Genomic DNA, 23,211 nt, shown 5'->3' with positions numbered 1-23,211 from the left:
GCTAGTTGCAACAACCGTTGCAGTCGCAAATTTCAATACAAATTTTTTTAAAAGGAAGATATTATTTAAAATTACAAAAAGTACTTTTTTTGAGTTTTAAATATCATCTATAAGGGTTAGTGAGAACATTGTTTAGATGCAAAGTAAAAAGTACTTAAGCCCCAGTAATCAGTTCAGGAAAATAGGGGAAAAATGAGACACGAATTTGAATAGAACACCTAAGCTTTTTCGAAGTTTTCTACCTGGCTGAGAAAATACGAGTTAAAGTTATGAATGAAGTGGGTACTTGAATATTATGAACATTTTGCCATTTAATCAACCATTGTTCTTAATTGAACTGGAAATGTTTGTTAAGATCTTATTTTTTGGAAAAGAAAAACAAATTAACAGAGTAAGGTGCTTTTCACTACGCTTTTTTAACAGTACGAGTATATGTCTATCATTCCTTATACAACTATGCTACCGAAAAGTTATTATACAAACACAAGGCACAGTTCCTCAATCTCAAATAGTATTTCAGAGGGAATTCCATCCCTTAGCCAAAGTATCTTCTTAATCGAATATTCCTTGAAATATTGTTTTAAATAAACCTTGTAGACCATCATGTGTGCGTTCGTGTAAAATAAAAATAATAAAACCATGATGTAATAATTCCTGTTTATACAGAAATCCAGATTTCATCTTTCTTGAACGAAATAGCGTTTAAGAACAGAAATCCCTTTTTTAGCTGATTGGTCCTTCCAATTGGTTACTTTAATTAGGAGCTTCCAGTTCCAAAAGGTTCCTTCACCAACATTTTTTTGGAAAACAAGGAATCGTTTTTTAGTTTGACCAAAATGTTGCTGTTTCAGTTTCTGCACAAAGTATTAAGGCTATTGCTTAATAGAACATAAAAAGTAGCCCTTATTGGGAATATAAAAAGTAAAAAACAGAAAAAATACGAAATTATCTTCTTGTTTGTTCTTAAAGCTGATATTTCTATCAACGTGAGCGACCAATATGGCCAGCACTAAACTGATCATAAAAGGTTGCCCACATTTGAAAAATCAAAAACAAAAAACAAGGAGAAAACAGGAAATTGTCTCCTAGTTTGACCCTCATTTGTAAAATCCATCCATGACAGCTGGTATTCAAGACAGTAAGTAATAAACTAAACTATAAAGAGAAGCCATCATTCAAAAATGAAGAGGTAAAAAAAGAAACGCAATATTCTTTATGAATTCGATCAGAACTTCACGCGAAGTCCTTGTTTGGAGAAAAAAGTTACAAAAAACAAGGGAAAACACCAATTTGTCTTAGCACTCTTATCAAAATAGTTCTGTTTCCATCTCTGACAGCGAGTTGAGAAAAACTATACCCTACTATAGCATTTTTTTTTCTTTTTTTTAATTGACCAAATACTTGCATGACTTATTAGTATCCTTTAAAAACTTTATTTTGCAAAAAAAAAAAAAAAAAATGGCATGTTAAACACCTTAATTGTGTAATAGTGGCGTAGATTCTTTTTAAATAGCGCGGTATACAGCGTTTATTCCTGTTTGTGCATGAATTGTTTTGCATTCTAAAATAGCTTTTTATATAGCGCGGTATACAGCGTTTATTCCTGTTTGTGCATGAATTGTTTTGCATTCTAAAATAGCTTTTTATATAGCGCGGTATACAGCGTTTATTCCTGTTTGTGCATGAGTTGTTTTGCATTCTAAAATAGCTTTTTATATAGCGCGGTATACAGCGTTTATTCCTGTTTGTGCATGAATTGTTTTGCATTCTAAAATAGCTTTTTAGATAAAATGTATAAATAATTTTCCCATCTCTTCTTGCCATTATCCCTCCCATAAATGGGTAACACAACACATAATTGACCGATGAAAAATGTGAAATATTCTCAATTTTGATTGAAACGATAGCAAATTAATCAATTTGCTGAATTTAAAGAATAAATACTTTCTTTCTTTTTTTTAAAAAATCTTTTATTGAAATTTGCAACTGCAATGGTTGTTGCAACAAGCAAATGTGATATAATATAACAATGTCGTGAATGAAGATAGGAGAAGGCGCCCATTAACGTGCTCTTCTTATACTTATACTGCTCTTATGATGGGGAGTAGATCGCGAGGCCATCTTCTCTTCAATCTTCTTGGAGGATTACCTGGTAATGTGGAAGATAGCTGTTCTATGAGAGGGTTAGGATGAGCTGCTGTAAAGTAATGAAATAAAACAATAAAGGAATGAAATTTGAGAAAACGAGTGTTAGCAAGATCTGTAATGAAAGGGATTTTGAGGTCATCATAGATACATAGAACGGAGCGTTAAGAAATTTTTGAAGTATTTTTGACTGTAATGTCTGGTGGCGTAGAGAATTGGAACGCTTAGTCGATCCCCATACTTCGATGCCGTATGACCAAATAGTTCGCAGTAGCAGAAGGTATAGAAGTCATTTGTTATGTAGGTTAAGTTTCGAACGTTTGTCAAGTAGTCTAGCGAGAAGTTTGTAGCGTTGGTTAGATTATTGTCTATTCAGTTTAGTATGGGGATTCCATGTTAACCGTTTGTCCTAGGTACAGTCCAAGGTAGCGTACTTTGTCCACAGTTGGTCAGAAGTTTGGTTCATGAAGATGGGAGGTAGGATTTTTCGTCGAAGAGTAAATATAATACTATATATTTTGATTTCGTAACGTTAGTTTTGATTCACCATTTGATAAGCCAGTCCTGTAAGAGGTTGATGTGTGTTTGAAGAGCCCGACTAGCGATAAGAGGATTAGTATAAACACTAAAAATAAAATACTCAAAATGATTTAAAACGTAAATTTCTGTGATTTTTAACAATATAACTTACTAATTACGATTCAATTATTTACTCGCCCCCGTTGTTTGACGAGCCAGGGATTCAATGAAGGTTTAAGTCGTTCTTTAAAACAAAACTGGCTAGTAGAAAATACTTGGAGATCCAGGAACTGTTCGTAAACTCAAAGAGACATCTTGCTATGATCACAACTCAAGAATAGCTTCCTGCAATGAATTGGGTTTACTCATTGGCACATCATTTTGTGACCTCTGGTAGCCTTTACTATTAAAGGAGCTCCTTCAAGTCCTGTTTTTTAAGTCTAAAAAGTTCGAGATACCATTTAAAGTGAAACCATGAACTAACTGTTTTTCTTCTCTGTTGGGCAACACTTGAGCCAGTAACGGGCCATAATAATTTTTTTATTTAATAAAACACCATAAGTGGGTAGGTTTTATAATATCAAAATTAAACTAATGCGATGTATGAAGCTGCAAGTATTTTGATGATAGTTTGTCATAATTTGGTTCATTCGTCAATCTATTTCTAGCACAGCTTTTTCTAAGTTTCATTATTGGAAAAAGCTTTTCTCAAGTATATGGAAGTGTAATAGTTATTTTTAATTATTATTATAAACTATGTGACGGGCCGGATTGAACCTTTCATTGGGCCGAAGGTGGCCCTTGGGCCGTCGTTTGCCCATCACATAGACTATACAATAAATAGATGCCTAAACAAAATAATAAATTTATTAAATTAAATAATATATTGCTAGAATGAGCGGCAAATGTTGGTGTAAGTATAGATATGTAAGTGAGAGATCCCTGTTCGAATCCAGCGTTTAGCTACAATTTAATTTATAGAAAATGTGTTAATAGTAAAACTGTGAACTTCCACACCCAATCCACGACACCTAATTGGTTGTTGGAAGTTAAATCCCGCCTGGAAAAAAAAAATAGGCGTTTTCTTCACTTACCTTTTCGCACTTAGCGTATGAAAAAATAAAAATAGCAAAAAGGAATTAATTAAAAATAAGAATTTTTACTACAATTTGATTTTATTAAATATTAATATAAAGTGCACAGTGCATTTTATTTATTTATATATTTATTTTTTACTTTATCCATTAATATTCAAGTGCAAACAAAAATTATATAATTAAGTTGTGCAATTTCGAAATGAAGACATAACTGGGTGGCGTTTTCATACTGATTATTTTTGAACCTGGTTAGAAAAAACAAAATAAATTATTAATTTAAGATAAAAAATACTCTAACTCACTATAAATGTTAGGTAAAAAATTTAAAACAAACCTGCCACATCTTAGACGTTTATGCTAGTGTTGCATTCATTTTTTGTATTGGAAGTTTTTTCATTTGAAACTGAAATTTTAAGAAATAATATTAGTAAAATAACTTATATTTTCTCATCCTGTTTGCTGATTTTCTGTAAGAGAAGTTGATTAATATTATTAAACGGCATTGGGATGGAGAAAACTTTATCTTCCCTTCTCTGTGCAGATATATTCAGCTTAGGAAAAACTAGGCTAAGAATGAATCGAATTTCCTTTATCAAATTTACTAACAATCTTTCTAAAGTGTATGTTTATTAGAAACGTAATGGGCTATTGCAGGTACTGCGAGAAGTCAGGAAAGAACGTAATAATTTTTTTAAAGGAAATCTATGCCTCCATTTAAAAAAATGGTTAAGAGTTTATGAATATATCGCGCCCAGGAAGTGAATCGATCTTCCATGTGACCATTCCTGGCTCTTAAGATTCCTTAAGAATTAGGGACGGTATTTTATATTAGGTGTTTTGTGCGTCAAAACACCAAAAAAAAAACTAAGATGCTAGGTGTTATAGAATTAAGACGTTACCCAGATCAAAGAAAATAATCCCTACTATAAGATACCTGAAAGAATCTAATTTGCTTTACAAATACTATTTTGTCGAATGGAGATAGTCACTAAGAAAGACAGAATCTTAGTCTTCTTTGTAGATCCTTTAAAATTCAAAATATTCTAATTATTTGATTAGAGGCCTGATTATCTTCAGGCACAACCGCATAAAATTTGCATAACTTATTTGGATTAGCTATTAGGCTAAAGACTTTAGAAAACTCTAAGTGGACAACAAAAAATTAAAATTAATTACCGTTAATAAAAAAAAAAATGAAACTTCTAGAAAAACTTAATCAGTAAAGTGGCACTTCCGTTAAGCCGATTTAGATTAAATTAGGATATTTAATTTTGATTCTGATTAATATTATACATATTTATACATTCAGCGAGTGCGAGAGGGTAAGAGAGAGAGATAAAGTGACAGAAATAAGGCTAATTTTAATTTGTAAATACCATTTTTCCGATTCAGGGACACTTAAAAACGAATACTTCAACTTAAAACACGGAATAAAAAATCTGTACGGTAGTACTACTTTCTCTTATTCCCGAGAGTATTACTCAGTAGGGTAAGAGAAAGTATTAAGATTAAAAAAATTACCATCATCTCCTTGTTGATTTCCATGCCCTCCTTGTTGATTTCCTTCTCCTCCTTGTTGATTGTCATGTCCCTGTTGTTGATTTCCTTTCCCTCCTTGTTGATTGTCATGGCCTTGTTGTTGATTTCCTTTTCCTCCTTGTTCATTTCCGTGTCCTTGTTGTTGATTTCCTTTTCCTCCTTGCTCATTTCCGTGCCCTTGTTGTTGATTTCCTTCTCCACCTTGTTCATTTCCGTGTCCTTGTTGTTGATTTCCTTTCCCTCCTTGTCCGTTATCATGGCCTTGTTGTTGATTTCCTTCTCCACCTTGCTCATTTCCATGACCTTGTTGTTGATTTCCTTCCCCTCCTTGTTCATTTCCGTGTCCTTGTTGTTGATTTCCTTTCCCTCCTTGATCATTTCCGTGTCCTTGTTGTTGATTTCCTTTCCCTCCTTGTTCATTTCCGTGCCCTTGTTGTTGATTTCCTTTTCCTCCTTGCTCATTTCCGTGCCCTTGTTGTTGATTTCCTTCTCCACCTTGTTCATTTCCGTGTCCTTGTTGTTGATTTCCTTTCCCTCCTTGCTCATTTCCGTGCCCTTGTTGTTGATTTCCTTTCCCTCCTTGCTCATTTCCGTGCCCTTGTTGTTGATTTCCTTCCCCTCCTTGTTCATTTCCGTGTCCTTGTTGTTGATTTCCTTTCCCTCCTTGATCATTTCCGTGTCCTTGTTGTTGATTTCCTTTCCCTCCTTGTCCGTTATCATGGCCTTGTTGTTGATTTCCTTCTCCACCTTGCTCATTTCCATGACCTTGTTGTTGATTTCCTTCCCCTCCTTGTTCATTTCCGTGTCCTTGTTGTTGATTTCCTTTCCCTCCTTGATCATTTCCGTGTCCTTGTTGTTGATTTCCTTTCCCTCCTTGTTCATTTCCGTGCCCTTGTTGTTGATTTCCTTTTCCTCCTTGCTCATTTCCGTGCCCTTGTTGTTGATTTCCTTCTCCACCTTGTTCATTTCCGTGTCCTTGTTGTTGATTTCCTTTCCCTCCTTGCTCATTTCCGTGCCCTTGTTGTTGATTTCCTTTCCCTCCTTGCTCATTTCCGTGCCCTTGTTGTTGATTTCCTTCCCCTCCTTGTTCATTTCCGTGTCCTTGTTGTTGATTTCCTTTCCCTCCTTGATCATTTCCGTGTCCTTGTTGTTGATTTCCTTTCCCTCCTTGTTCATTTCCATGACCTTGTTGTTGATTTCCTTCCCCTCCTTGTTCATTTCCGTGACCTTGTTGTTGATTTCCTTTCCCTCCTTGTTCATTTCCATGACCTTGTTGTTGATTTCCTTCTCCTCCTTGTTCATTTCCGTGTCCTTGTTGTTGATTTCCTTTCCCTCCTTGCTCATTTCCATGACCTTGTTGTTGATTTCCTTCTCCACCTTGTTCATTTCCATGACCTTGTTGTTGATTTCCTTTCCCTCCTTGTTCATTTCCGTGTCCTTGTTGTTGATTTCCTTCTCCACCTTGTTCATTTCCGTGTCCTTGTTGTTGATTTCCTTTTCCTCCTTGCTCATTTCCATGACCTTGTTGTTGATTTCCTTCTCCACCTTGTTCATTTCCATGACCTTGTTGTTGATTTCCTTTCCCTCCTTGTTCATTTCCATGACCTTGTTGTTGATTTCCTTCCCCTCCTTGTTCATTTCCGTGCCCTTGTTGTTGATTTCCTTCTCCTCCTTGTTCATTTCCATGACCTTGTTGTTGATTTCCTTTCCCTCCTTGTTCATTTCCGTGTCCTTGTTGTTGATTTCCTTCTCCACCTTGTTCATTTCCATGTCCTTGTTGTTGATTTCCTTTCCCTCCTTGCTCATTTCCGTGACCTTGTTGTTGATTTCCTTCTCCACCTTGTTCATTTCCATGACCTTGTTGTTGATTCCCTTCTCCTCCTTGTTCATTTCCATGACCTTGTTGTTGATTTCCTTTCCCTCCTTGTTCATTTCCTTGTCCCGTTTGTTGATTTTCTGATCCTGTTGGTTTATTTCCTTCTTTTTGATCACCTTTACAGCAATAATTAACGAATTAGATGCAATTGACAGGACAGATGAGCTTAAATTTACTAATGTTTATAAAATGGTCAATCATAATTGATTTTCCCTTTCTTTCTGAGCAGAATAGAACTAAGTACTTTGTTCGGTACAATGTCAGTGAGCGCCAACCATCCACCAGGTTGTCGTACAGAACGTATACTACGAGGTCAGTTCTAAGTGCGTGGTTATGCGGAATAGGAGAAATGTGCCATTATTTTTGGTGGTTAGTACGTCACGTGTGTTCAATGTGTTTTAGTCAAGGTATATCTGAGGTTCTTGTGAGAAGCCTCCTGAGGAGAAGAGAATTTTGGCTGAGAGATAGGAGACGAAGAATCAGCATTGGCCTGCGTCATAAATCTTCCCGAAAGAAAATAAATTTAATTCCAGTCAAAGTTTTTTTTCTGGATGTCTTTCTTTCATGAAGAACTTCTTTTAGTTGGGTCGTGGTTTTCTACGGTCTTTCTACGGTACAGTATAGATGCAACATTTTGATCTTTGATTAGCGAGAGTAAGGAGTGAAAATGGAAATATTAACCCATGTAATCTATGTGCTCTCTGGAACTTTCATAATTTATTGGTGGGATTATAGTCCACCGCTAATGGGTTTGCGAAGAAACCATTGTACTAGCGTTACATGGCCGTTATTTGCTTCAGTCAAAATGCTGAATAGAATACAGACTGACGGATCGTCAGCATAAGGATGTGGATCCTCTCATGCTAAATTGCACTGAACTGGGAGATCTATACAAGTTGGACCGCAGAAGGTCAGCAGCTGGCAACAAGACAGGCAGCCATACACCAGTAAGGCGTAATACGTATTGGGTGCCGAATGGAGCATTTTTGCTAATCCCTCTAAGAATTTTTGCTTCCACATCCGGAAGAACGAGAACTCACTATTACAGAAAGAGATACACATAATATATATAAAGAGAAAGAGAGAGGCTAATTTGTGAAAACTACTATTTTGGATTCAAAGGACCACAAAATGAGTAATTCAATTGATTACTCAAAATCAAAATCCCGTACGATTGCACTAACTTCTCTCACTCTAGTGGGCATTACTCACCAGTGAAACTGAAATTAATAAGATGAAAAAATATACCTTCTTCTCCTTGTTGATTGTCTTGTCCTTCTTGTTTTCCTTTATCCGCTTGATGTGCGTCTTGTTGCACAGAAGCAACTGCAATAAATAACGTATTATTTGCAATGTGCAGGATAGAATTGCTTAAATCTACTAAATTTGGCTGATTAACGTTAGTAAAATGTGCAATCATTATGTGACGTTCCTTCTCTCCCTGATCTGGATGCAACTGTGAGCTTTGGTCAGTGCAATGAGCGCTTAGGTGGATCTTATAGAAGGTAGCCTATAAGCGCAGTCCTGAGCACAAGATTATACAATAGTTAGCTGGCGAAACAGTGTACCATTATTTGGGCAAGTATATAACAGGTTAGTTGTGTTTGGGAAGCCTAAGGAGGTTTTGAGTCCAGGCGTTGTTGTAAGAAGTCCCTGTAAGTCGGAAAAAAGGAGACAAATCACCTTAGGCCTGTGATAAAAAAAGGAGACAAATCACCCTAGAAAATAAAACAAATCAGATTTTAGTCAAATTTTCTTTTCCATGGGACTTTCTCTTATACTTTCTGCTTCAGCCCTTGTCTTCCGCAGTCTTTATTTGGAATTTATACCATAGCACATATATATAACATACGATCTATTTGCTTCCAATTCTGTTTGTTCCTCTCAGCAGCTTCTCGTTAAGTTTGATGTTGAACGTCAATCTAATATTGCAGTTCTTTTCTATCAGATGTTTGTCTTCTATATTTCGAAGGAATAAAAGATTTTTTTTTCTCTAATAATTCGACAGTTAAAGTATTTTAGCCAAGTTACAAAATGTGTAAAGAAATTTTGCAACCTGTAGAATAATACGTATGTCTTGCAAATGATCTCTACAAAAGAATTTATTAACTCAACACCTGAACCATTCCATGTCGCATCATTGTCAAGTGATGTCACTATTTTAAACTTTATTTGTAGAAGATATGGAGTCTAATGGCTTCACTTATTGATTATTGTCTATTTGTCTTATTGAACCTAAAGATGATAATCTAACTCGAAATTTCAGCAATACATTTAACCCTCGTAAATAGTACAAAGAGATAATATGGCCGTTAATGGCACGTTAGAGGTAATCTACCCAATTTCTCTTTCAGAGTTGCCCTTATCAAATTTTATGAGGGGGGAGGAATATTGTAATAAGTAAAATAAAATAAAAAGTAATTCCTATTTTTTCCCATCTACCAAATTGGGTGTCGTGAATAATATTGATTATGTTAAGAAAATAAAATATTATTTTAGCATTTCGGCAAGTCTTGGTTGTTGGTACAATTGGAAGAGTGGGGGTTAATGTGTGTAGAGGGAGCAGCTGTTGCGCGGTTCTTATATCTTAGTGTGTGCTGATTGTGTATTCGCCTTTAAGGTTAAGTTAAATACTTAAAAAGTGTTCGCTTTGTCTATGATTCTAATATATTAAATTTCTTGTTCACTGTGTTGTTTGATCAAAAGTAAGACCTAGACCAGGAATCGGCCCTTTCACATCACAATGAAACTTAGATTTGCGGGCTACATTTCTAACCAACCGTTCAGGTATTGACGTGCCTTTTACGAAGTGCGTCCGTTCCGGAGGAACTGCAACAGCGGGTCCATCCCGTGACAGAGGTGGAACAAGCTCTATGGAAGTAGAGTTCAAGCTGTTAAGAACAGATACTGCCCTTTGAGTTTAGCAAAAAGGCCGAGAAGTCGAGATCGGTTTCAAATTTATTTGTTGCTCGCAATCGTAATATTACTTTTGCTTTTTAAATAAAATTTTAGAAATCGTTCTTGAGAAATTTTTAATACTTTTGAGGTAATGATTGAGTAAGTAGGTACATTTAATATTAACCAAAACCTCTTGGAGACGCATTTTATCAATACTAAGGCTAAATTAAAAATTTGAACTTATTGTGATTTTTTTATTTATGTTAGGATTATTATAGTGGTTATAATATAGCCAAATGTGGTAAATGTAAAGAATAGTTACCCAGAGGTGTGGCCTAATTCGAAGTGATTCTGATTCGCTGTTACCATATAACCCGCCAAATTCAAATGTAAATATAAAAATATTTCTTCATTTTATATTTACATTTAAATCTGGCGGATTATATGGTAACAGCGAATCAGAATCACTTCGAATTATTAATTCAAGATTGATAATTTTATTTTAAAAAATGTGTCCCCCCCATACCCCCTGATCTATTTTTGTTTTTATGGGGGGCTTCGCCCCCACACCCCCCTCATGCCCACTGAACCACGTACACAACTCTAATTAGTAATTCACTCACATTATGAAAAACAAAACAATAGTAGCCTACCTTATTCAGTGCAATCCCTATCCTTCTGATTGTACACTTTATTCACTCCCTCAAATAATGCTCTCATTTGATCGCCCATGGAAAAAAGACTCCTTTTCATACTTATGATCTCACTTAACACACTTCGGACCTACATATCTATTACTAATGAAACCAACACCCATTCAAAATGATAAAACTTTCATCTCCCCTCCCGCAGACTACATTCATGCTTTAAATTAAAGAGAAACTGTAAATGCAAAACTCTCATCTTTTATGAAGTTTCAAAAAAAGGCACCTAAAGCTACATATAGGACACTAGCGGGAACTGATAATACGTTGAAAAGGAAGCACTGTGTAGTAAGTGTACTGCGCATGCGCGCTAAACATAAATAGGTAAGAAATTCAAAAAAATTATATATAGCACATTAGCGGGAAGTTGAGAAATTTAAAAAGAATATATTGAACATTGGCGGGAAGTAGTTTAAAAAGTCAACGGTAAGTGTGCTGTACTGCGCATGCGCGCTAAACATAAATAGGCAAGAAATTCAAAAAAATTATATATAGCACATTAGCGGGAAGTTGAGAAATTTAAAAAGAATATATTGAACAGTGGCGGGAAGTAGTTTAAAAAGTCAACGGTAAGTGTGCTGTACTGCGCATGCGCGCTAAACATAAATAGGCAAGAAATTCAAAAAAATTATATACAGCACATTAGCGGGAAGTTGAGAAATTTAAAAAGAATATATTGAACAGTGGCGGGAAGTAGTTTAAAAAGTCAACGGTAAGTGTGCTGTACTGCGCATGCGCGCTAAACATAAATAGGCAAGAAATTCAAAAAAATTATATACAGCACATTAGCGGGAAGTTGAGAAATTTAAAAAGAATATATTGAACAGTGGCGGGAAGTAGTTTAAAAAGTCAACGGTAAGTGTGCTGTACTGCGCATGCGCGCTAAACATAAATAGGCAAGAAATTCAAAAAAATTATATACAGCACATTAGCGGGAAGTTGAGAAATTTAAAAAGAATATATTGAACAGTGGCGGGAAGTAGTTTAAAAAGTCAACGGTAAGTGTGCTGTACTGCGCATGCGCGCTAAACATAAATAGGCAAGAAATTCAAAAAAATTATATACTGCACATTAGCGGGAAGTTGAGAAATTTAAAAAGAATATATTGAACAGTGGCGGGAAGTAGTTTAAAAAGTCAACGGTAAGTGTGCTGTACTGCGTATGCGCGCTAAACATAAATAGGCAAGAAATTCAAAAAAATTATATATAGCACATTAGCGGGAAGTTGAGAAATTTAAAAAGAATATATTGAACAGTGGCGGGAAGTAGTTTAAAAAGTCAACGGTAAGTGTGCTGTACTGCGCATGCGCGCTAAACATAAATAGGCAAGAAATTCAAAAAAATTATATACAGCACATTAGCGGGAAGTTGAGAAATTTAAAAAGAATATATTGAACAGTGGCGGGAAGTAGTTTAAAAAGTCAACGGTAAGTGTGCTGTACTGCGCATGCGCGCTAAACATAAATAGGCAAGAAATTCAAAAAAATTATATACAGCACATTAGCGGGAAGTTGAGAAATTTAAAAAGAATATATTGAACAGTGGCGGGAAGTAGTTTAAAAAGTCAACGGTAAGTGTGCTGTACTGCGCATGCGCGCTAAACATAAATAGGCAAGAAATTCAAAAAAATTATATACAGCACATTAGCGGGAAGTTGAGAAATTTAAAAAGAATATATTGAACAGTGGCGGGAAGTAGTTTAAAAAGTCAACGGTAAGTGTGCTGTACTGCGCATGCCCTAAAAATAAACAGGCCACACCTCCGGGTGACTATTCTTTACATTAGCCAAATGTATATTATATTATACCACTATAACTCAAAAACTATGTGTATTATATATACATATAAAATGAGAAAGAGGCTAATTTACAAAAAAGAAAAAACTTTTTCGGATTAAAAGGACCTGAAAATGGGTAATTCAAGCGAAAACTTAAAAATTCCGTACGATTGCAATACCTCCTCTTACTCGAGCAAGTATTACTCAATAATATAAGAGAAATTAATATGGTAAAAAAAATTACCCTGGCTTATCACTCCTCCTCCCTTTTGATCTGCTACTTGTGTAATCTGAGCATCTGCAATAAAAAATGCAATGTGCTGTTAAAAAGTATTACACAATAATAAAAGAGAAATTAATATGGTAAAAAAAAAATTACTCTGGCTTGACCCTCCTTCTCCCTCATTTTCTGCATCTTGTGACACAAAAGCATCTGCAATAATAAATGCAATGTGCTGTTAAAAAGTATTACACAATAATATAAGAGAAATTAATATGGTAAACAAAAATTACTCTGGATTAACTGTCCTTCTCCCTTGTTATCCGCTACTTGTGACATAGAAACAACTGCAATAAAATAATGCAATCAGTTAAACAGAATTGATTAAGTTAAAGTTTGCTGCCTAATGTTAGTGATTGATTTTGAGATTGATAAGTAAAATGACTAAATATTTTGTGTAAGATTTTTTTCTTTGTGTAGTTTTTTTTATTCATTGTACATTCATTGGCAAGAATTCTTTCAGCTTTAACACAGCATGATACAATGTTCCAAAATATTTTTGTGACCTTCTCAAACTGTTAGAGCCATCGGTTGAACAGATGACCGGTAGAAAAGAAAATGGATGCAAGCGAATCTATTAGAACTATGCAACTTGATCATTTGTGTAAAAAAAGAGAGAAAGATTTCTACTTTATTGAAAATCTCTGTTATTAGTTTCCCTGAAGAGAGCGACTAAAGCGTTAGGATGGTGTCGAAATAAAATAGGGAATTATTATCTTTAACCAGCCAAATTTTAACAAAATAAGGCTAAGGTTTATATAATGATTATTAAAAATAAAATAAATTAATGGTTCTAGTAGGGCAAAAGAATGTACAGCCTCGAGACCTTCAAAGGTCCTACTTCTGCCTATAATGATGTTATAGTAATTGGTCTCCAATTAACAAGGATAACAGTGATTTCTTATGGTAAAGAATTGAAGAGCTTGATGCAAAAAGGAGTTATCTACATTTTTTTCAGAAAATGAGTTTAGTGGCGCCACCTATTGTATGTTCAATTCAACATCTTTTGGTGCATAAACGAGTCTTTATGCAGAATCGTTTATTATTACTTATTCTCTAACCTAGGTTGGATTTTGAGCAAAAAAGAGTTTTCTACTGCAGATAACTTTCTTTTACATTCCTTGGAAAAAAGAAATAAATTATTAGGTTTATTTAATGTTTATATTAGGTAGATATTATTATTATTATTCTTTTTGACAGGCTTACTAATATATCTAACATTCGCTTCGACAAGACACAAAATGCCACTTAAAAGCTCAAAAACAAGAAATCTGTAGACTAAAGTACTTAATATGTACTCAAGTTTTACAGAAAATTATGATTTTGGTGCAAGTAAAGAGTTAGCTGCAAAATAACTTTTGCTTATAGTAAGCTTAAAAAATGCCCTAGAAAGTTCAAATTGAGCCCTAAATGACCCCATCACAATATATTAACTAATCCTTACAGCAGACACAACATAAGGAATACATCTTAAAGCATATTTAGTTTTTTGTCTCTACTAAAAATTTTAAAAAACTGTAGATAACTTCTTTTTGCACCAAGCTCTTCAATTAAAAACTTATTTAAAAAGCTAAACTCCTTTCTACTAGAACCCATAACAAAATTATTAATAAAAATTTACATTGATCCCAGAGACTTGCGTGCAGCAAGGGGCAGACAGCGATTATCTGAAAACAAACAACGGATTTATTAGTGCTAGTTATTAAAATGCATAAAATAATGTCTTTAATGATGTATTGGGGTACTAGGCCAGCCTAACAACATGAACATGAGTAACCTACACTGTAACACCCCAATACATTTACACAGTACACATAGGGCATAGTGGTGGTACAACCCCGCTGCTAATCCTCTTTTGATCCTGTTTATCCCTTTCCTGACCCCCTGGATTCCTAGTCCCTTTATTAAGAGAAGCGTCATAGAGAGCTACAAAAATCTTCGATTTTTTTGACTAAACTCGGGATGTGTCAGGTGAGGTTAATTATCTGGGCGATGTCCTAGTCTCTAGACTCAGTAGGAAAGCACATCTAGATAAAGTTACACTGAAGACAAAACAGACACTTTGTGGTATTACTAGAATCTGTTGGAAGATATGGGGTTTACGCTCTAAAATGACCCATTGGCTCTCTATACGAACAAGCCATTCCTATTGTATCACCAACTACTGTGAGATAGTGTGGTGGAGAAAGATTGAACTACAGGCGGCCATCAAGGCTCTGCCAGGGTGCAGAGACTGGCCAGTCTGTTGATTACGGGGCGTTTTAGGTGCCCCTACTGCCTTGGAATCACCAAGGGTGCAGTTCGTGTGGTTCTAAGAGACTGGATCTGAAGAGAACTTGGTTATGTGTGTCCTGGGGTCAATCACAGTAAGTGCATGATGCCTTGGTTGTGTAAACAAAGAGCTAAAGAGACTCTGTGCTTAGGTAGGAATCAAGATTACTCAGATCACAGGTCTATTCACAGGGCTTGGTAGATTCAGGAAACATCTAGAAAGGGGAAAGGCTTATTAACTTGGATCCGTTGTGCAGATTGCGCCAGGAAGAGGAGGAAACAGCCTGTCACTTGTTTGATTGCGTTTTAATCAAAGAAGATAGTAGCGCAAAAAGAACTAGTAGGGAAAGTCCTCAACCTCCTTAGAAGGGGAGGTTTCGTCTACAAGATCCAAAGGGGAAAGGCACAATACCCTCCACAATAACATGTGCCTTGGGCCATAGGTTTTGCGCCGCTGTTTTGGTCTCCTTAGTCTCTTAATGAGTAATAGTTACAAGAAATTTATAGTAAAGTATGCTTGCTAGTCGCCTCCATCCAAGACAGAGTTGGAGGTAAAGTCTGAAAAAATTAGGCATTACTTTATTTATTTTAATCATTCCTGGTCTTAAAGGTAAGCAATTAAGTGACAGAACTTGGACAAAACTTTAGAACCCAGAACTTAATTTAAACCGTCTAAGGTCCGAAATAGAACATTCCATTTCGTCAGATTGCTGAGTGCATAAATTTTTGCAAAATGCAACAGTTCTAATCAAAAATTTAAAATATTTCTTATAATAATTAAACATGTTAGGATTAAATTATAGAAAATTGTACTTGGACTTACCAGTACTAGAATGGTTGCCTTCATTTTGCTTTGGAGAATTGACTGTTGACTGGCTGTTGTCTGCAAGCTGGTCTTATATTCTTAAATTTTATCCCATATCTTCTAAAATTTTATTGATCATTAACCTCGACGAATACATGAATGTCATTACTTTAGAACCCATCAATCAAGTACTTCATTAATGACTATTCTAAAATGATAAAGGATAATTTATTAGAAAATAAAATTCGCCCTCCTAAAAATAAATAAATGAATAAAAAATGCATAAATTTTGGTCTCGAAAATAATTCGATAACCGTAGAACAAAGTTACAATTCTGGAAGAATAAATGGTTGTAGATTAATCTTCAATCTCCAATACTTTTAATTTTTAGCCAAAGAATTGGAAAACGTGAGCCTGCTTTTCTCTTGATAATCTGTTCTTCACATCTTTTCTGTTAGATTGCTTGGCAATACCTCTCTCCATTGATGGATTTAAGGGGGACGGGGACTTTAAGAAATGTTGGGTGATTCAGTCTTGTTCAACCACTTTCTATTGTCTGTACTACCTGATTGGAGTGCGACAACGTAAAACAATAATGGCTGAATTTTAGTTTCTCAATAATTCCCTGAACGATTCCTGGGCAATATTCAGACAACTGGAAGGGCGCTGAAGATCAGACTTGCAGAGAGGGTCCGATATGTTCATGTACACCTTTATATTGATGTGCCTAATGGACGGAAACTTGAAACTCTGGTATTCATTTGTACTTCTTGAGAAGCAAAAAGGGCGCCACGGTAGGCGAGCGGTTAGAGGCGAGACCTGCGAAGCTAAGATGTATTGTGGTACTGGGTTCGATTCCCAGTCTTAGGCCTTGGATTTTATTTAATGGTCTATATGAGAAATTTACAATAAAGTATGTTTGCTAGTCGCCACCGTCCACGACACCTAATTGGTAGTTGGACGTTAAGGCAAAAATAGAGGATTACTTTACTTTTACTTTACTATACCTGGGACTTGCAGTGAAATGTGGGCTAATCTTACGTAATGAATCCATAGTGTTTAGTAGTAGTTATCCGCCCCAGCTTAGTAATCTCCTCGTCTAAAACAATGATTCATTCTCCCAGCTTACTGATCTAGTCGTTTAAATTTCAGCATCCATAATATCTGTTTCAGTTCGCATGAAATCAAGATGAGCGCAATATTATACCAATTTTATGGCCGTACATTAACGATATTTCCAGAATTAGTTGACAATTAAAACACATAACGGCTAGTTATGAATTAGAAAATAATAACAATAATATGCAGTGAATCTTGGATCTTGTATTTATCAAAAATTATATTTGCACTTAACTAAGTATTATAACAAATCTAATGAAAATAAATAAATTAATTCCAGTTAAATGATGGAAAAATTTTTGCATGAACCAAATTCTTATTGCTAAATTGCAAATGCAATCATATTTTCCATTCACGTAAATACATAGGTAATTCGTGTATTGGCCGAACATTGTGGTTTTAACCATTTCCATGATATTATGGTACAAATGTTGAGTGTTATTGCGTTTTATGGAGGTGAATAATCTTGTATTCGCCTTAATATTAACATTTTCGCTCGCAATACTTCTTTGGATACTCACGTTCATTATATAATTAATGGAAAATTAAGAAATAATATTTAAATTGGCCGCCCGACTTGCCGTAATCTGGACGTACGGAATACGACTCTACAGAAGTACCAAAAAATCCAACATCAACCAACTTCAAGCCTTACAGTCTAAAATTCTAAGGACAATAGCTAACGTTCCTTTCTACGTCTTCAATCACACAGTACACTCTGATCTAAATATCTATCCTCTCGTCTCTGAAATCCAATCTCGGTACACAAAACTCCACTCAAATCTACAGTCATTACAACCCTCTCATCCACAACTTGTCTACTACAACATTTCCTTCAAATCCACAGCGCACACTAAAGCGGCGGTGTCCACGCGACCATGTCAACACATAACACCGGATCTCCTAGGATGGTTGCTGTGTAAGCTTGCCAAGCTGTGAGAACTAACGGCTTCCATCACTGGATGTCCGTCGTTCATTCCACTCATGTCTGGGTGCACACGCATGTATGTTATGCATTTACGCCATTTCCTTACCCTCATCTCTTTCGCTTATTGTAAACTAATAACAGTTGCAAAATAAATAAACAAAAAAATTAAATAAAAATTGGCCAATTATCGTGCAATATCAAGAACACCATGAAAAAGTAGTTGAAGATCTAAACGAAATACAAAAAATTGAGATGACCTCCTATTTCACGTTTATCCACGCACCACACCAACAGGAAATGCGCTAGATTCTTTTTACATACACCAGCAAAACTCGAAATATCCTGTGAAGTAAGTAATTTAGAGTCAGAGTAATTCCATATAATGGGATCATTGTTTTCATGAGATTCTCCTTATTTTCTCTGCAAGTCCTTAAGTGCAGTTATCTCTCCTAAAGCTAACTAGGTCTGACCCCGAGAAGATCTTTTACCGCTTTTCAGGGGCACATGTCTGGACTTGCTGAAGTTTCAGAATTTTAATAAAATTCCAGGGAAGATGGGGAATTTAATAAGTATTTTAATTCAATAATAAATTCTAAAATTGGTGGTAAGATTAAAAATATATGAGATATATATTGCAATATAAAAATGCATGTATATTATTAATTTATCTTTATATACTGTAATTAAAATATTAGTTCCTTTTTTTACGAGTTAACAACTAATTAAGATTGTTGAGTTAGCGATAAAGCACGTGTGATGTCGTCTAATGGCCAATAATTGTTATCATTGAAGGGAAAACTTTAGTTAATCGTCGAAATATATTTTTAATCATTAGGAAAATAAGTAAAGTTTGTTTTTCAATTAATAATTCCTGACCATTAACTTAGTTGATCGAGTTTTTGTTTTTAATAACACACCTTTTGCTCGACTGAGGTGGTAATTGCTCTAGCTGAGAGGTGTGCTAAGGGTGTCATCTTGAATTCTGGGTAAAGTATTTGGTGAAGAAACGAATAGGGCGCTAGAGGGGAAGACATCGCTGGCTGATGCTCCTAGCCCAATCCAAGATGCTTGAGCGACCCCTTACGAAGGGATGGATGATAATACAATTTGGTATGTACAATAAAAGGGTCTGTCACAAGGGAAGGATTATTCCAATCTGTATACCCCTTTTTCTTTATGACACTAACATTTCATTTCTGCGGAAAGCTTTGCGTGCGAGGATTGCAGGAAACATCTAGGATATTATACTGGACTAGCGGATCCCCTCTTTACCTAGAAATTCCTTGGAAAGGTTCTTTCTCTTTTTGATCAGAGTTAGCTCATACAACGCATGAGAACATTGGGGCATGGTTTGGGTAGAGAGCAGCAGGTGTTAGAGGAGCCTACAGGCGGAGCTTCCTTCAGAATACTTCCAAATTTTCCAGCTTCTTCTTCTTCTTCTTGAACTTCTTTAAAAGGATACCGGAAATCCTCAGCATTAGTGGTGAAGTCAAAAAGTGAGATTATAGGCGGAATAGCCTCGAACTTGCCCAAAATTATTTACTTATTTTATTGACTACACTAAACTGTTTTTATTTTGACACTTCACAATTACTTTCAGTGGAAGTCGTCTATTTGCACTCAGTGTGCCTTGTTAATAGCTGAGCGTGCGGACTGCATTCACATTTTATTTACTATTCATCATTGATGATGATCGATTTTCCATAAAACCAGTTCTAGCCCACAAAAAAGGAAGTAGGACAGTACAAATATGATTTACACTATTGTTTTCCTGCGCTACTGACTCAACTAACTAAGAAAGGAAGAAACAAATAAAGAGTTCAAGTTAAAATATAATGTTATAATTAAAAAAATATTTACATATTTTTTAAAGGTAAAATAACTCATTATTGATTACAAATTTGCTCCTACTTATTCGTACATACATAAAGTTGATGACGAGAGCAACTTGAGCAAGAAAATCCATGGACGGTCTTTTTGGAAAATGGATTTACAAACAATGAACTTCAAGGTATAAATGAACAGCTGTTTAAAGCTACCCCTGGTGAAACTTTGAGCTTTCCCCGCCGCTAGCTTTTAGTTCATTCTTCTCCTTATCTAGTGTGTGATTACTTGGCTTATATTCTTATAGGTTCGAAACCACGATGGAGAGGTATCTTATTATACTCAGTAGTGTTGGCTCTTGATCCTCATTATCTTAAATCTCTTACCAAGGAGTTTGCTTCAATTGTAATATTTCAAACAAGTCGTTTGTCCCTTTGTTTTTGTTTGTTTATACCCGAGCTTAAACTAATATTCCAGTCATCTTTACTAGGAAAACATTTACTTAATCTTAAACTATACTCTAACGTTATGTTGATTTAATTTGTAGCTTAAACTTTGGCTTATAATATTGTATTCAGTACTAGAAAGATGCAGCTTCCAGTAATCAGTCTGAAAAGTTCTTTTTATTGTTTTATTTTTTTTCAAAAAAGTTATTGAATATTTATAAACATTATTGGCCACCTGTTTCTTTTTTTTTTTTTATAAGCTTACAGATTTTTTATCTCAAAGTATTACTTTGTATTATAAATAATCATGGCCAATGTATCTATATTGATTATATGGTAAATTTAAACCATTTTTGTATTCAACAGGTATCACTAGCGGCGGAGGTATTAAATGTTGGGGAATTTTTAAGTAATATTCTTCTGGTATTGGATAATAGTTATTATAGTGTGTAAAAAATGGTGCATATGTACCAAATCCACCATAACCATGTGGATAAGATTCACCAGTTACAAATCCATGTCCATCTGGTGTACTTATAATTCCATAACCGTATCGCCAACCTTCACCGCTCACTGAAAACATAAAAAGCAAAATGTGTAAAATTTATATCTTAAATTAGGTGAGCTTATATTGTTGGATTTTGGAACTGGAGTGTTTAGGGGCTAGTTTATCAGGGGGGCTACTCCTGGCATTAGGGATGCACAATAGATCAGTTTTGGACCCCGTCAACAACACACATTTTTTGTATCTGTAATCGCCTATTTTATCGAGCGGGGGATTAACTTTCATCCAGGAAATTTGGTATCGTGGCCGGAAACGGAATCCTCTCTTTACTACTAACATTTCCAACCAATACTTTCTTTTCTCTCTCTCTCTTTCCCTCATTTATCTGTGCCACAATTGGCACGATGGCGCTATAAGTAACCACGATAACGGTGAACAGTTAGAAATGAACGAGTGGAGAAGCTACCCAGTGGTAACACTCCAAGAAATTGAACTATTAGTCCAATCTCTTCACTAGAGAGGAGATCACGAGGCCACCGTCTTTTAAGACGTCTAGCTGGGTTGTCAAGGAAGAGTTCTACAAGTAAGATGTTGAGCTAGAAGATGTGCGTGTGATTGCAGGTGGAATTAAAGTTTCCTGTATCTGTTTCGGCGACTGGCTGTTAAAAAGGAATAATAAATATCTGAAAAAATAAAACTTAACTGTAAGTGGGATTCGAACAAGGGATCTCCCACTTTTTATACCCACGCTCGTTACCACAATGTCCCCCTCAGTTCCTTTTAATGTAGAATATAAAATTTGTAAGACAAATTTGATAAATAGGATTTATTTACTTACCGACTGACTGATGACTGGTGGCAACACTAGCAACTACAGTAGTCATCAGGTAGCTCAGTAATAATGCAAACAGATTCTGTAATTTAAAGATTCTGGTTTGAATAATCACATGACTGTCAGTTATTACTATTTTTAGCACAAAATTTTCTTTAGCCTCTAAATATTTCAATCTTATTCTTACCAACATTATACAGGTTGTAACACCGTACATTACACAGAAAGGCCCATTGGAGGACATCTATCCAGGAAAAAAGTTACAGAAACAATTTACAGATTTACATATGAGCCGTTCTCTACACAACTCGATGGACTCCATTAAACAAAAATTGGAGAAATGCGATGAAATATTGTACATTGTTTTTTAAAATTCCGTTTATAACATAAATTCAAATAAATTTACCGTTATCATTCAGCGCCTTCTACTGAATCCACACGGGATACAAAAAACATGCGTGCTTCAACGGATAAAATCAACGACATAACCAGTCTGCTTTAAATTGACTGATTACCTGAAGTTGCACTTCATTCTCGTACAAGATAACTAAATGGAAAGACATCAATAGGAGAAGAAAGAACTTGGATAATCTTCCTTTAAAGAAAACCAAGATATTGTCAGGATGATGACAAAAAAGACACTGCGGTTTAGTCCATGTTTAGAATTTCAGTTATGACGAAATCGTTCAAATGAAAAGAAAAAAAGTCGCGGAGGCAGTACAGAGCTAATTAAGGCAGACTCTGCCACTGTTTCACAGCGCCTGGAGTTGCAGTGTCTGTGTTGTTTAGACTGGAATGGCTAAGAGGTACGCCAAGATCTCAGAGGAGGGCATTCTAATTAAATGACAACGCTGAAGAATCATTTCAATAACCGGAAATCCTAACATCTTAAGTTTTACACGCCACAAACCTGCAGTAAATAAAAATTCACCTGCTTGTTATCTGACCTGCTAAGAAAAAAAACTTGCCTATAAACCTGCTTCCTGCTTATAAAGAACCTTAAAACAAAGATAAAATGCCACAAATCACTTCGTACAGCTATTCAAACTTTTTTTTTTTCTCTGATTACTTACCAATCTAAGATCCATGACGACAGTGCACAGTCAACTGATCAACTATGACGACTTCTCCACTATATTATATACCGTCATAGTTGGTTGTGCCAGATTTATAACCACTATTTAGGGACCTTGTCCTAAACAGTGAACATATTCACCAAAATCCAATGCCACCTAGTTAAGGTGGTTAAATGGTACATGAATCGCTTCTATCTAGTAATCTAAAACGATTTCGAAGAATTAAAAACTAGATAAGCGTTAAAAAGTCTCCAAATACTTTTTTATTTTTCAATATTGAAGCATTTCAAGCTGTCATAGGCCAGTTTATGTCCATAAATATAGTATTCATTATATTACAAGTCAAAGAAAAATAATGTTCATTTTTATAGACGAGCTTTACCTCCAACTACCAAATTGGGTGTCGTGGACGAAGATGACGTGCAAACATACTCTACTATAAATTCCCATACTAAACATTAAATAAAATCCAAAGCCTATACCCGGAATAAAGTCTAGTACATCTTAGCTTTGCAGGTTTCGCTTCTAACTGCTCGGCTAAAAGTGACACCCAAATTTGAATTAGGCCTA

At 35.3% G+C, this 23,211-nt stretch overlaps 2 protein-coding genes across 3 annotated transcripts; both read right to left on the bottom strand.

Annotated features, from left to right (window-relative positions):
- Nucleotides 1-3,820: 3,820 nt before the first annotated feature.
- Nucleotides 3,821-16,004, bottom strand: LOC141453469 (uncharacterized). Of its 2 annotated transcripts, XM_074126768.1 has the most exons (9): nt 15,930-16,001; nt 14,457-14,502; nt 13,069-13,122; nt 12,935-12,988; nt 12,800-12,853; nt 8,425-8,502; nt 5,283-7,292; nt 4,096-4,164; nt 3,821-4,006 (listed from the first exon to the last, which is right to left on the bottom strand). In XM_074126768.1, the coding sequence occupies exons 1-8, from the start codon at nt 15,951-15,953 to the stop codon at nt 4,106-4,108; spliced, it is 2,379 nt and encodes a 792-aa protein (XP_073982869.1). In that variant the 5' UTR covers nt 15,954-16,001; the 3' UTR covers nt 3,821-4,006; nt 4,096-4,105. The 2 variants fall into 2 exon arrangements, with proteins under 2 accessions (XP_073982869.1, XP_073982880.1); XM_074126779.1 differs by lacking the exon at nt 3,821-4,006 and having other exon boundaries at nt 4,093-4,164; nt 15,930-16,004.
- Nucleotides 16,005-18,961: 2,957 nt separating this feature from the next.
- On the bottom strand, nt 18,962-22,476 carry LOC141453473 (uncharacterized). The gene is made up of 2 exons (XM_074126785.1): nt 21,572-22,476; nt 18,962-20,801 (listed from the first exon to the last, which is right to left on the bottom strand). Exons 1-2 carry the CDS (start codon nt 21,807-21,809, stop codon nt 20,524-20,526), a joined length of 516 nt encoding a protein of 171 aa, XP_073982886.1. The 5' UTR covers nt 21,810-22,476; the 3' UTR covers nt 18,962-20,523.
- Between the last annotated feature and the right edge of the window lie 735 nt (nt 22,477-23,211).

This window comes from Rhodnius prolixus, unplaced genomic scaffold (assembly GCF_049639745.1).
Source record: "Rhodnius prolixus isolate KJV_2025 unplaced genomic scaffold, Rpr scaffold_1, whole genome shotgun sequence".
In the NCBI taxonomy this organism is placed as follows: Eukaryota; Metazoa; Arthropoda; class Insecta; order Hemiptera; family Reduviidae; genus Rhodnius; species Rhodnius prolixus.
Note: the sequence above shows the minus strand (reverse complement) of the source record. Positions and strands in the feature narration are given on the sequence as shown.